Here is a 15,474-nt window from a genome sequence, read left to right as displayed (position 1 = left end):
TGCATCAGCGTAGGTTCATTAGCTGTAACTGATGGGCCACTCTGGTGGGGAATGTTGGTAGTGGGGGAGGCTATGCATGTTTGGGGGAAGGAGGTTTTTGGGAAATCTCTATAACTTCCACTCAGTTCTACTGTGAACCTGAAACTGCTAAAAAATATAGTCTATTGAAAAATAGTAAACACAAAGCAATACTAACCCTCCAGATAGAGTTATATAATTTATTGTGATATGTATGGACTAATTGGTTCTGTAACTAGTTAGAGTACAGACAGTGCTGATCTAACCACTTCATGTTACAGATAAAATAAAACAAACAAACACACAAAAAAAATAAACCCTGATCCTGATATCTTAAGAGCTGAAGTTACATTTCCAAAGTCACAAAACTGGTTGAATAGAAGACCTTGATTAGAACACAGATCTTTTTACTCTTAGTCAAATATTTTCATGCTATAATTTGTATACTAATTACTGGATGATATCTTTAATTGCCTTCTTATCCATGTTCAGCTTCATGAATTCTGTCTTTACCCCACATTGACAATAAGTCTTTATAAAGAAAGAGTGCCACTTTCTAATGATTTATACACATACAAGACAATTATTTATATCTCCCTAAGATCAACTTTTCTTAAATTAAAAAAAAGAATCACATTTGGGGTAGAATCGTGTTCTTCATGAAGTCAGGATAAGCTGCTTCTCCAGCTATGTCCGTAATTGAGTAGACAATCCAGTAGAAGCTTGATTGATCCTAAATGATCTGTTTGTTATAAAAATATAGGCATTTTTTTACCAGTATTTGGTGTGTCCTCTTTTGTGGCTTTGCAAATTGAATTTTTGGGACTTGTCCTTGTGTTTATTCAGGTATTATGAAATGAACAGATTGTTCATTTTTACCTACTGTTTTTCAGTTATTGGCTTTTCCTCAATTCTTTCTTTCTTTGCTGATCTGAGGATTTAAATCAATATCTACATAATACAGTGATTTGTGCTAGCTCCTTTAGTAGGCTGTAAGTCATTAAGAGCTAAATATTTTAACATATGAATTTTTTAAGTAATTTATCATGAGTCTAATTCTTCTTAGCTCTTGCTTCCTTACTGAAAATCATGCTGTAATATCTGAAGACCAAGTTTTAAATTCTGTGTAAGGTTTTTTCAGTTGAATCTGATAAGCCTCATTGGTAGTTATTACTAGCATCCTTGTGTGACTCTAGAAATTTTGTTTGATCTAAGTTCATTATCATATGGAAAACATTTATGTAATTTTCTTCTTATACAATGATAGTAGGTTTTAAATTTCGTTTAAATTGATTTAATATATTTATCTTTCAATTACAGGTTGTTAAACTGAAGCAAATAGAGCATACTTTGAATGAGAAAAGAATATTACAGGCAGTGAATTTTCCTTTTCTTGTTCGACTGGAGTATTCTTTTAAGGTAAATTTTATTAATATTCAAATAAAATATTTTTACCCTCATAATTTTTCAAAATATAAAGCTATAATAGGATTCTAAACCAGATGTAAACCTGGAAAATGTTAAAAAAAACAAGTAAATGTATTTAGATTTTACGTAATTAAATCCTATTGTATATATAAATTTAGGTAACATTTAAAAAGGTTTTAGTTCTCCCTGGGGAATTGGCGAAAGGCAATGTAAAATTATTTATAAGATGGTATTATAAAATCAAATATTTCAGTGTATCAGAATCCATAGTGATATTTTAATAAAGCAATTCTTACATTCCTGAAAACGAGTACACCTATATACCTTCTTTTTCTCCTGAAACTTTTCTGCCTAAGTCTCACTATCTTCTTTCTCCTAGTAGTTTGTACTCTAGTTTTTTCATTTATATGAGTTAGAATAGACTTTCACCCTCTCCTCAAGTGTCTCCTAAACTTGCAAAAGATCTATTCTGTAAATTGTCAGCTTTTTAGTTCCTTCGACTGACAGTCGGCATTTCTCTGCGATATTCATTCATAAGAAATGTTTTAGTCTTTTTTTGCTTTTTCCTCCTTTATTCTTTAAATCAGATAAAGACCTAGTGAATTCCTGATGGTGTTAACAATCATTAATTTCTCTGACCTAAGGTACATAAAATGTAAATATTTTTTAATAACTTTTTCAAATTGTTTTTTAACCTAGTTATTCCTTTGCATACACTATAACATTAAGTTATTGCCACACTGTTTACTCATTTAAGAGTTAAATGTTCCCTGCAAGAGCAAGAATAACAAAAATCCCAGAGTAAATTGTAGCAAGAATATGGAGGATGGGGAAGAAGGATGAGGAGGGAATGAGGGCCCCAGTGTAAAAAAAAGTGAGAGCATTTTCTATTTATTCTCTGTTTCTATTTGTTCTCAGTAATCTATCAGGAGGATTTTTAAATTTGCCTTTTTCTAATCGAACATGGCATTATCTTAAAATATTTTTTGAGAAATCTTAGTTTCATAATTTTGTTTTATTTATCCTTTGTATTTGTTTATAGGATAATTCTAACTTATATATGGTTATGGAATATGTCCCTGGGGGTGAAATGTTTTCACATCTAAGAAGAATTGGAAGGTTCAGGTAACTGATGCTTTATTCTCCTAAAATCTTGCTGTGTATTTGTTTTAGACCAAATTTTTAAGTTATTATCAATGCTAAAAATTTATTTCATTTTATTTAGTAATATTTTAGTATATGAAGAATTATGTGGAAACATTACTAAGAGGCTACATACTGAGTTTTAAAAATCAAATAAAAGCACTATGATAGCAGTGTAAATATTCTACCATTAGTATTATTTGAAATTCATGATTTGAAGAATTTCCAGAAATGCCAAAAGTAACTGAATATAAACATAACAGTATTTATTAAACAAATATTAATTACACAACTCTAGGGAAGAGGTATGTGTAAGGATAAAGATAAAAAAGCAATATATAGAAAAGGTGATAATAGTATAGTAATGAGGTTATGAAAGTTTTGCACATATTTAATTCTCTGTAGTTTTTTTTCTATGTTGAGGTTAAAATACATACATAATTTTAAAAGAGTTTGTACCTCATGAGATTTTTTACTAATAAAGTCACACAGCTGTTAAAACAGACTACAGATTGTTATCTTTACCCATTTGTAATAGTTTATAAGCTACTACTGTTCACTAATAATCAGTAATGGAATGAAACTGAAACCAATATCAGGTACAACTTCATTCAGCACATTATATATTGGCGTAATTAACACGTAAGTATGAGTTCAAACAGGACTTATGATGGTAATTAGATTCACAAAAATATGATAGACTTGGATTATCATGACAGTTTATTCAGTAGTGGCCAACATTAGAGCTGTTTTAGTTTCCTGAGGTCTAAGCCAGTATTCATTTATTGACATAATATATACAGGGCACCTAATATGTCTCAGGCACTATATTAGTGCAAAGTAACTTCTTTTTATCTTTAGTGATTTTTTTTTCATCTCATATTGTCCTTTTATCCTACTACCTCTTGTCCAGGCAGGCCCAGAATCCTCCTATTGCCCTATAATAACTCAAAGTTTTACACCAAAGAACCACACCTACATCTGTCTTCAAAAAATAGAGCATTATGCTAAGTGAAATAAGCCAGGTGGCGAAAGACACATACCACATGATTTCACCTATGACAGGAACCTAATGAACAAAACAAACAAATGAGTGAAATAGAACCAGAGACATGGAAACAAGGAACAGACTGACAGGGACCAGAGGGGAGGGGGAAGAGATATGGGAGGAAAGAAGGAGAAGAGCCTAGTAAAGGAACAAGTACAAATGTCCCATGGGCAACAGGGTGGGAATTGACTGTGGAGGCGGGGAGGCAGGGCAGGGGAGAGCAATGGGGAGAAATTGGGACAACTGTAATAGAACAACAATAAAAAATGATTTAAAAATATATTTTGTCCATTTTCTTTAATTACTAACTTATTTGCAACTCCCATACTTTTATTTCTTTAATAGTTGACTTGGTACTAGGAGGAAAGCATATTGATTGACATAATTCATACTGAGGCACTATCTCTTCTAACCGTTCACACACACTACACATGGGGTTGGGCAAAAGTAGGTTACAGCTGTCAACATGCAAAACACAGAGTTTATTCTTATTATTTATTAATTATTGTATTATTTTCCTTATGAACAACTGTAAACCTACTTTTGCCCAGTCCTGTATACACTTGAAAGATTGCTAACTCCCATCTTAGAAATTCTGAAGCAACAAGACTACTGAGTTATTGTTGAATATAGCTCTAACCAGAATCAGTGGAATCGTTGATTCTCCATTACATAGCATCTGTCTAGACTTCAAGCTACTTTACATTAAATTTTCCTATAGAATATTTTGTCACCTTTCAACAATTCAATTATAGATCTATGTACTGTGTTTCCCCAAACACTGGTGTGTAGAAATAAATATAAAGTGCTGAATGTAGCTTATATTTTTATGATAAATTTATATTTACTTATAAGATGGTAAGTGCATCTTACACTTACAGAGAAAATAGTAGAGACATTCACAGACAAAATGTTTCAAAGTTTAGGAATGACTGGCCAAGGCAACTCTTCTGGTCTCCCTGCACAGTGTCCTCCTGCCTTGTAATTGTTTATAGGATGCAGATTGTTACAGTGTTGAGGTGGAGCTGAAACTGGAAGGGTATTATAAAATATTGCTCCCAAGTGTATTTTTCTTTTTTACATTTATTCATTCAACAATATTTACTGAGCACCTGATGTGTATCAGTCTGGGGCCTAGGAAATGTAGTAGCAAGCGAAAAGAGCAGCATAGATAATCTTGGTTTGGAATCTCTGTTTCTGGTCCCACTAGATCAAATTCATGCCAGCCATCTTGAGGGAAATCCTGTTCATAGTTAAGGTTGTTCATTGATGACACAAATCTGAAAGTCATTGCAATTTGTCAGGCAGATTAGCAGAATTTGGTGTGTGCCCTAGAAGATGAAATATAAACTCAAACTAAAATGTCAGTACACCCTCAGAATAATTCTCAGAATGTGGCATCAAGATCACACTGACCTAATCTGTGCTTGTAAGGACTGTGCACATTTACACAAATGCACAGCTTATTCCTGTGCTTGTATGTCTGTGTAAACATGCACAGTAGAATGTTTGGGAATTCAGATACCAGGATCACATCTATGGCTTCTGGATGGGATTAAGAATGTCTTGTTCTTCGTTACTACTTTATGAATTTTTTCTATAATGAGCATATATCATTTTTGTAATAGGAACAGCCTAGGTAAATGGCATTAATCCACAGATTACAGTTAAAGATCTTTTTAACTATTGCATTTAAAGATCTCTTTATATAATAAAATTCTTTAAGCACTTGAAATTTATGAGAGGTGTAAATGGAACGTATCAACAGTAGCAATGGTCTAATCGGCACATTTGCTTTTCAGTCATCCTCAAGGTCAGACAATTATTAACACATCAGTACCTTCTACTATGGCCAATAATAATTTAAAATATGATGACAATTGGACCAATGTATGCTGCTCACTGAGTCTATCAAAGCATCATCTGAAGATAATTTAGAGATTTAAAATGTTAGAAAACTAACAAGATTTGTTACATATGTTTAAAAGAGAAAACATTTTTTACTTCCAAAATACTTCAACCCCATATTAATTTTTTTGTATAACCTACTAATTACTATGTGTTAACCCATTTTACAGAAATCCAATGTTTTGTCTCTTTGTAGCGAACCCCATGCACGGTTCTATGCAGCTCAGATAGTGCTAACATTCGAGTATCTCCATTCACTAGACCTCATCTACAGAGATCTGAAACCTGAGAATCTCCTAATTGACCACCAAGGTTATATCCAGGTATGAACTGAACATACTGTACTTGAGAAAGTACTAGGTAAAAAAGTTACATGTATTTGACAACTACCAATATTAGAATTTTGTCTTTGAGGAGAAAATTACCTATCCCTAATAACTTCAACACAGTTTACAGGTCCACTGCTATTACAAAGAACAAAAAAATACCATGAAGGATAGTCCTTGTTTATGTCTCCTGTAATCTGTACTTGTGAACTGACCACAGGCTCTTGCATAAAGAATTAGTAATAGCTGAATTTGTGAGCACTCATTTAGTGCCACGCGCTATTCCAAGTGTTTTTATATGTATCATCTCTTTTAATCCCGATAACATCATGAAGGGTAAAGACTGTTGTTATCCTCATTTGAAGGCTGATGAAACTAGGCACAGCAGGATCACACAGGTGGTGTCAGGGCCTAGTTAAGGGACATGTATAAAGGACCCAGGGACAATGGACAACAGGATGGGGATTGACTGTGGGACTGGGGGGTGGGTGGGGCAGGGGAGAGCAATGGGGGAAAATTGGGACAACTGTAATTGAACAACAATAAAATAAAGTAAAGGAAAACAAAAAGGAATTGAATCTAGACAATCTGTCCCTGGAGTCCACGCTTTTTAACATTACAACACAGCTGCCAAAGGGTCCCCGCCTACCAATGCTGGATTGGAGGCGGTGTTTTCATTCCACTTCTGCTGTTAATAGAGTGGGGGGTCCCTTTGGACAGTTAACAGATTTCCCCAATGACGGTTTCACCCTTCCGATAATACAATTAATGGCAGAGCACATACTGGATTTAAGGGATACTTCTAGTGCTGCTTCATTTTTATGAAGACCACTTCTGTGGTTCATTTGCTTCTTTGTGTGAGTCAAGGAAAGGTTATTTAGCATGGGTTGTTCAACTACATTCACTAAACAGTGGCCCTCAGGGATTAGCCTCAATTCCATTGAATTACTTTGTTTTTTTCCTGGTTTTAATTTTAACTTTGATTTTAAATGTTCAACTTCAATACAGTAAATGCATTTCTTGTGAAATAATAACATTCACAGTTTTTCTTTTATAGGTCACAGACTTTGGGTTTGCCAAAAGAGTAAAAGGCAGGACTTGGACATTATGTGGCACTCCAGAATATTTGGCTCCAGAAATAATCCTCAGCAAGGTATGTTCACACTGTCGTTATGTAAGAAGTAGAAATACAAAGCATGCATCCATGTGGATTTAAGAGATAACATGGTGACAGAATAAACACCAAGACTTATAAAATGTATGTATTTTGTAAAAGTAATAGATGTTCACTGTACAAAATTTGGAAAATACAGGAAATATAGAAACAATTAAAAACCTATAATCTCACAGTCTTTTTTTAAAAAAAAACCCTAATACATTTTACATGTATGTTATCATAGTTGAGATATAGTGAATGTACAATTTTTTATTAGCTTTTTTCACTTGAATGATATGAAGCATGCAAACATCATTTAATGGCTTATTTGCAAATATAACCACAAAGTATTTTCACCATTCTTCTATTGTTGAATATTCTGGTTGTTTCCTTTTTGACTTTTTCCTGTTATTAATAGCTATGATAAATAGCTTATGCATCTTTGTGCATAAGCTTTTTCTTCATTTCAAGTTTTTTTTAGGACAAAGTCTTAAAAGTGAAATTAGTGGGTCAAAGAATATGAACATTCTTCAGGCTCTCCATATATGTTGCCAAAGTGCTTTTCAAAAAGATAGTAACATTTTGTACTCCTACCAGCAGTACATGAAAGTGCCTATTTTACCATACTCTCTCCAGCATTGGGTATTCTTGTTTTTTAAATCATTACAAATTTAATAGGCAATAAATGATATTAAGTCTCATATATTCATTAGATTTTTTAAATACAGCCATTTGGCATTTCTTTGTATGTGTATGAATTGTTATTTCATGTCCTTTGCCCATTTATTGTAAGTTAGGTTTTCTTATTGATTTGTGTTCATTCTGTATACTTAGTGTATTAAAAGCATCTGGCACATTTGTTGTGAACATTAGCATACAACCTGAAACATAGAAACCAAAGTTTAGTAATAATGATCTGGTTCAACATTATATGCTTTCATTATAATGAAAATATTGTAATGAATGACAGCATTAGTGAGTTAAAAGAGTTGAGCAAAATTGATGCCCATTTCCATTAATAAAACAAAGTGCTATTCCTATTATACTAGCCTTTCCCTTTAAAAAAAATACAAGAGCAGAACAAAAAGGAGAAGAGAATCTCTGCATTGTAGTGTCATATTTTAGCTAATAATTTAAAAACTAAATAATTTGCAAAGCCAAAACTTTAAGAAAAGACTGAAATGTGGGAAGTAGTAAAGGTAGGACATCTTTGACCAAAGATCTGGCAAGAAGTCAGCTCATTCCTCTCCATAATGGAGTTATTTTTTATCATCTTTTGTGCCAATTGACACTGATCATGGTTGATAACAAACTTCATGTAAACATGTTAATATTTTATTTTATTTTATAAATACTTCTACATCTTAGTTTCAATAAACAACCCAATTGAAAACACCCTTATGGTAATTTCAGGGGAAAAGGGGAAGGGTTTACAGGAACGAGTATAAAGGACACATGGATAAAAACTAGGGGCGGGTGGAAATAGGAGGGAGAGGGGAGGGTTGGGTGGGTGGGTTGGGATGGAGTAAAACATAGAAAATTGTACTGCAACAACAATTAAAATTTTAAAAAGATTAAAAAAAAGAAAACACCCTTAGATTGTACTTTTGGGTCCCAGGCCCTCTCAGTGAGTGTGCTGCTGCAGCAAGCACACTCGCGCACGTTCCACACCCGTATTTCCTTCCATTTGATGTCGTCCTCATAAAACCCCATGCATTGTCTTTTCTGTGTGCCTTCTAGAGATGAGAAGCAGAGCAATAGATAGCTATAGTAGAATGCACTTAAATATTTATATTTATAAGGTTCCAAATTAAGCATTTAGCTTTCATGAGATCCTGTGAAGTAGATGGGATTATCTTTAGTATATTTGCCATCCTGTAATCCAACAGTAAAGCGTATTTTGAAGTCAACTCCACTATTTATTGTGAAGTTCAATATCTACTATTTTGTTTTAAAAGTTTTGACATTCCTAAGCATTCTCCAGAAAACCTGGTTCATAACACCATAAACCTGAAATGGGCTTTAAGAGGTAATTTGGTCCTTCTCCCTATTGTTGAACAGCAACTAAATTATCCCAATTTAAGGGGAAAGGTCAAGTCAAGGAACATGTATAAAGGACCCATGGACAAAGACAACAGGGGTTGAGGGGGGACTGAATGTGGGTTGTGGGGGATAGATAGGGCAGGGGAAAGTAATGGGGGGGCTGGGGACAACCATAAATGAGCAACAATAAAAGTAAAGTAAATAAAATAAGGAATAATTTATTTGTCCATAATATTCTTAATGATTTTCTAAAGGAGATTTAATAATATTTTCTGATATTCAATTTCAATATTGGGAAAGTCTCCCCTAATTTAATTTAAACTTGACCTGGTACATTTTATATCGGGTCATTGTTTCATTCTGTCCCAAATAACTCCAACTGCTTTTAAAAAAGATTGCCCTAACTAATATGGTTCAGTTGGTTGGGCGTAGTCCTGCAAAGCAAAACATTGCTAGTTTAATTCTCAGTCAGGGCACGTGCCTGGGTTGTGAGTTCAATCCCTAGTCAGGGTGCATGCAAGAGATGATCAAAATAACTCTTTCACATCAATATTTCCCACCACCTCTTTCTACCTTCCTTCTCCTCTCTCTAAAAATGAATAAATAAAATATTTTTTTAAAAAAGAAGCATTTAAAACTAAAATAAACCATAAAAATTTCCTAGGCTTGAAGGTCCTTTTGAAGTCATATATGACTTCACTCTCTGCTGAGGGAATTACTAATTGACGTTGGGTATGGTTTCTCTTAGGGCTACAATAAGGCAGTGGATTGGTGGGCATTGGGAGTGTTAATCTATGAAATGGCAGCTGGCTACCCCCCGTTCTTTGCAGACCAACCAATTCAGATTTATGAAAAGATTGTTTCAGGAAAGGTAAGTAATACATTTTATTATTCCTCTACTATTCATTATTTCTATACAGGAATTTTAAGCTTTATAGATTGAAGCCATTTGATATTATATTATCCTAAATTCAGAAAAATACGGAAATATCCAGAGTTGCTGTCCTTGTAACGGACATTCACTAAAGATAACAGCATAAATGTTACATTATCAAAGTTTCTTAAGAAAAAAGAGACAGTTTTATAAACAAATTAGCAAAATAATAAAACCTTTTCCATTTTTAGTACTTTTATCACTTGCAAAACACAGCATTATAACCCATAGCTTGCTTCAAATAAGTAAAAATTGTTAGTCATTTCATGTAGATATCTCATTGGAGAGATGTTTTAGGGGCTTTTTTTTTATGTGCTCTTGCTTTTTTCAGGAGAGACTTCTTGTTTGAATTATGTTAGACACCACAAAGTTGAAAGTAAATATAAAATATTTTTAAGATAGAAATTCATAGAAATTATGTAAATAATTATTCCTGTTCATTGTGATAATTGCCATTTACTTTTAGCAAGTATGGAAATAACATTAATTTTTCTTGACCATGTGTCAAGTAAATGCTGCGCCACAGTATTTTACATTTTGTGATTACTCCATAAACCTTCTTTTACATTTATAATCCTTAGTTTTGTTTCCAGTAGTATTTGTTTAGAGTTAGTCATTCGCTCTTTGCCTTGGCCCAGACCTCAGGTCTTTTAAAAAAAAATACTACAGTCAATTTTAATAGAGATGAGACTGTTTCTTCCTGCCATACAGCAAGAAAGGAGTAGGCTTTTTAGAATTCCCAGGAGGATGCCTTCTATATTTAAGGTAAAGTTTATGGGAAAATTTTCTTATTTTCCCTTTTTGCTATTCTTACATGCAGTATATTCTGTTTCTTTGTGGGTTTCTGTTTTGTTTTGTTTAGATTATTTGGCCCCATTTAGAATATGACCAGGAAATAGAGCGATAATTTTGACATGGCATTACCTTGAGATGTGATGTAGTTGACTTTTTTGCATTCTACCTTTGAATGCGGAAATTAGCCTAATAGACCTAAAAAATTTGGAGGAGATAGAGGGGAAAGTCTCGATTTCTTTGTATCGCAGCCAGGTTTACACACTACTTTAGTGTGAAAGCTGATAGTCAGGACCAATGAACTTAAAATTTACAGTCTTAAAAGTTACAATGTTAAGAAGATAACCTAAAAGCCAATAATCTAGTAATTTATCTTCTTTACCAGGACCCAAATTTAAATCACCGATACTGCATAGCTTGGCTGTGAGAATAAGACTCCAATAAAATGAGTCTGTCCGCAGACCCCAGGTCTTCACGCTCTGTGTTCCGTGTCTAATGGTGCATGTACCATCTGCTGGGGTCAGAGATTGTCCGTTATATTTCAGTGTATTTTATGAGAGAAGTTTTATGAAAAATAAACCTATTGCAGATAAGGAAACTAAAGCTAGCCATTGAAAAATTTACAGAAAGGCACAATGACGCATTTTAAGTAGTTAAGTACCAGTGCTATATCCTTGTTACTTTTGTAGCTCTCTAGGCTTCAGGTTTCTTATATTTGAAATTGTTTTCACTAAGCAGAATATTGAAGTAACAGTAAAAGAATATTTCAGTGGAACAAAAGAAAACATCAAAAAATATTAGACAAGGAAGTGATTTATTTTTTAAGAATTTGAGAAGTGATTATGTAAACTCTCAAGAGACAATAATGAGAGAACTAAAATATACTTAAATCACTGATGGGAAGAAGTACATTTTACCAATACAAAGACTAAGAATGCAGAAATAGTAATAATTCCAAATAATTTAATCGTTGGTAATTACGAAGTTCCTGAATCTTCATTGCTTTTATTTATGCTTAAATTTGTAAAAGGAATCAAATTATTGGACAAGGATGATGTCACAAGTAAATTTTATTACTTTGAAAAATTACTTTAGTAAAAATGAATATATATTCATCTGTATGAATTGGCCTCAGTTTGCCAATCATTCTATATTGCATAAAATTTTTCAGCTGTTTATGAATATGTTTTTATTTCATATCAGACTTTAACATTTAAGATCCAATATTATCTTAAAATTTAAATCAGCATATATTCTAGAATCTTAACAGGTTAAAATTGGTCACCTTATAAGAGTAGCAATATAATATATCACAGTATTTGATTTTTTTTTAATTTATTTTGAAATATGATAGGGTGTTTTGCTTTTAATTAAAGGTGCCAGATTGCCTCTCCTCATATTGCACATAGAGTTATTTACATTCCTTGTTCCTTTCCTCAGTTAAAGTAGAACTCATAAAATCAGAATATCACCATTACATGATCTCTAGGTTCTATATTACGTAAATATAAAATCATATTCATAATTTCCCAACACAACCATCTGTTTCAGCACTCAGATCCATACTTGAACATCTCTCTCTCCCCACATTACAAAAATGTCCCTCTGCTTAATAGCTAAAATCCAAATAGGAGACTAACTAGTTTTTAATATTTTAAAATTGTTCAAGTTATTAAAAATTCCATTATGGCTTTTTATTTATGAATCCTATTTGCATTTACATTTTTAATGGTTTTAATGATGCAATATATCATGTAAAATATACTTCTTATTTAGAATTTTTTCTAATTTTTAAAGCATATGCAGCAAAAAATAAGCATATGCTTATTTTATGCAGCAACATTTTATGTTGATTGTATCTTCTATTCTGAAACCATGTTATAAAGATTATAGGTATCTATGACTTATCCAAGTTAAAATGTATTTAATGAAGTGATTAATTCACTAAAATACATATATTTGAGCATTAGATTGTTAATTACTTTCTCTATTACAGTATTGTAACTCAAACTGGTATTTTTAAATATACAGAAAAATGATCAATCAGCTTGTTAGATTCTCTCCTACACATATTTTGCCTTTAAAAAACAAAGGAGGAGGTATTTAAATGTCAAATTATTCATGTAATATTAAGGTTCGGGTTTAAAAATGCAGTTAATAGAAAAGTTTTATAATTCCCAAATTAACTATGCCTCATCCTAACAATGACTGTGCTTAGTTTCTGTAGTATTTAAATTTCATGCCTCAGTGCCATGTACTTTGTGACAAGAATCAGTTCTGGTTTCCACAGCAACTCTATCTGGCTGAATTACTCTTGGAAACATGAAAGTCAATATTGTGTTCAAAAATGATACTTGCGAATAAGGCAGTCAAGTAACAGCTGTTATGGAAACCACAACTTTAGAGCCCTTGACTTATGTAATTTATTAAAATTGTTAGCTTCCTTGTATATAAAGTAAATATTATTCCACTTTTAATGAGCATCAGAAATGTACAAGGAAACAGGATACAAAATACAAAGTTTTAAACATCTGTGTACATAGGAAATCGAAGAGTTTTGGTTTATTTTTTCCTGAAAGGAAATTCACATTCACATGAAAGGTAATTAATTGATCAGCAGCCACGTGGCTATTCCTTGTGTGTGCAGGGTCTCTAACACCACTCCCAGGTTAGGAGATAAACTGGGTGGACTGGGAGAACTTAGCATACAGTGACAACCAAGGAATGGATAGCTTACATTGTAACACACACCTGCATTGTAAGGTTCCTTTCAAGGAAAAGGTACAAAGCAAAGTCAGCAAAGGGGAAAGGCACAGAGGGCTAAGTCCAGATTAAACCTGTCACAGACTTTCAAGAGTCCTCTCCCAATGTTAAAGCGTCTTTAAGAAGAAAAAAAACGATGAATAACATGAATAATAAAATGGCAGTGTATACATATCTGTCAATAATTACCTAAAATGCAAGTAAATTAACTGCTCCAATCAAAAGATACACAGTGGCTGAACAGATAACAAAACAAGACCCTTAGATATGCTGTATGCAAGAGACTCCCTACAGATGGAAAGACACATACCGATTGAAAAGTAAAGGGATAGAAAAAGATATTTTATGAAAATTGAAACAAACAAGTTAACAAAAAGCTGGGGTAGCAATACTCATACAAAATAGACTTTAAAACAAAGGCTATAACAAGAGACAAAGTACCCAGCAAATCCACTTCTGGGTATTTATCCAAAGAAACCCAAAACACCAAGCCAAAAAAAGGCATATATGTCTATTAATATAGGTTCATTGCAGCGTTATTTATAATAGCCAAGACATGGAAGCTACCTAAGTGACCATAAGTAGATGAGCGGACAAAGAAATGGGGCATATGTACAGTGGAATATGACTCAGCATTAAAAAGAATGAAATCTCGCTGTCTACAACAACATGGGTGGACCCAGAGGGTATTGTGCTGAATAAAATAAGTCAGACAGAGAAATATATATGCCACATGATTCCATTTACATGTGAGTTCTAAAAAAGAAGATAAATGAATAAGCAGAATGGAAACAGACTCATAGACACAGAGAACATTCTGAAGGCTGCCAGCAGGGAGAGGGGTTGGGCAACGGACGAAAAGGTGAAGGGATGAAGATGTGGAACTTGGGCCCTGGCTGGTGTGGCTCTGTGAATGGGCACTGGTGTGTGAACCAAAGGGTCAAGTCTCCGGTTGGGGCTTGTGGGATGCAACTAATTGATGTTTCTCTTCCTCTCTTTTTCCCTCCCTTCCTCTCTCTCTCTAAAAATAAGGAAAATCTTTTTACAGAAATACACAGTGGTTGTTATAGAATGGTCATGGGGATATAAAGTACAGCGTAGGGAAAGCTGTCAATAACATTGTTATAACTTGTGTGTGTGGTGTCAGATGGGTACTAGGTTTATTGGGTGATCACTTTGTAAGTCCTGTAAATGTCTAATGAGCTTGAACACCTGAAACTAATATATTGTACATCACCTATAATTGAAAAATAAAAAATTATTTTTTAAAAAACTCTGAAGTAAAAAGAAAAATGAGTTCTTTTCCAACAGAGTCACGAGAGATGCACTTAATGTCCCCAGGAACAAACTGTTACACCACTGGTGAAGTGTTGTCTACCACGGACACTCACTGGAGACGCAGTGCCCAAGGGTTTTATTGGAATCACACACACACCCTCTCCTAGCACACACCAAAAAGCCAGACTCTTGGAGCAAAAGCAGATGTCCAGGATAAACCATGTGTACAAACAGCCTAGGGTCAGTGGGGCACTCATATCACTTCAAGAAAGTTTCATATCAGTGTGAGAACTGTTACCATTCCAATTCCTGGGTACCTGCCAAGGGCCAAACTTACAAGCAGACCTTTCATAGCACTTACAGGCTTGCACAAGTTCTGTATCCCAAACAGCATACGTGTATGTGGATATACTACTCCACTTTTTCTATGATACCATTGTTACGCTTTTTGGGAAATTAAAATGCCGTTTTCTATTTAACTGTGGCTATAGTTAAACAGACTTAGACTACTCACGAGTCATTTTCATAAAATGTGAAAGCCTTCTTTTCTACTTGCATAAAACCCAGGGCCATTTTAACACTTTTCTGTGATCATTTAAAATTCTTCTTAATACCTGCTTCGAGATAGCTCTTTACT

The 15,474-nt window shown here is 33.6% G+C and overlaps 1 protein-coding gene across 6 annotated transcripts in view; it reads left to right on the top strand.

Moving 5' to 3' along the window:
- PRKACB (protein kinase cAMP-activated catalytic subunit beta) overlaps positions 1 to 15,474 on the top strand; it is a 110,192-nt gene that overhangs the window by 78,714 nt on the left and 16,004 nt on the right. For all 6 annotated transcript variants that reach the window (XM_045835349.1, XM_045835346.1, XM_045835347.1 and 3 more), the window contains 5 exons: positions 1,339 to 1,437; positions 2,489 to 2,571; positions 5,742 to 5,868; positions 6,929 to 7,024; positions 9,819 to 9,941. In XM_045835349.1, the coding sequence (XP_045691305.1) occupies positions 1,339 to 1,437; positions 2,489 to 2,571; positions 5,742 to 5,868; positions 6,929 to 7,024; positions 9,819 to 9,941 (528 nt within the window). The remainder of the gene's footprint in view (positions 1 to 1,338; positions 1,438 to 2,488; positions 2,572 to 5,741; positions 5,869 to 6,928; positions 7,025 to 9,818; positions 9,942 to 15,474) is intronic.

Source organism: Phyllostomus hastatus, unplaced genomic scaffold, assembly GCF_019186645.2.
Source record: "Phyllostomus hastatus isolate PE091 unplaced genomic scaffold, TTU_PhHast_1.1 phas_contig_209, whole genome shotgun sequence".
Classification (NCBI taxonomy): Eukaryota; Metazoa; Chordata; class Mammalia; order Chiroptera; family Phyllostomidae; genus Phyllostomus; species Phyllostomus hastatus.
The sequence above is the reverse complement of the archived record's forward strand: the minus strand, read 5'-3'. Positions and strand labels throughout refer to the sequence as shown.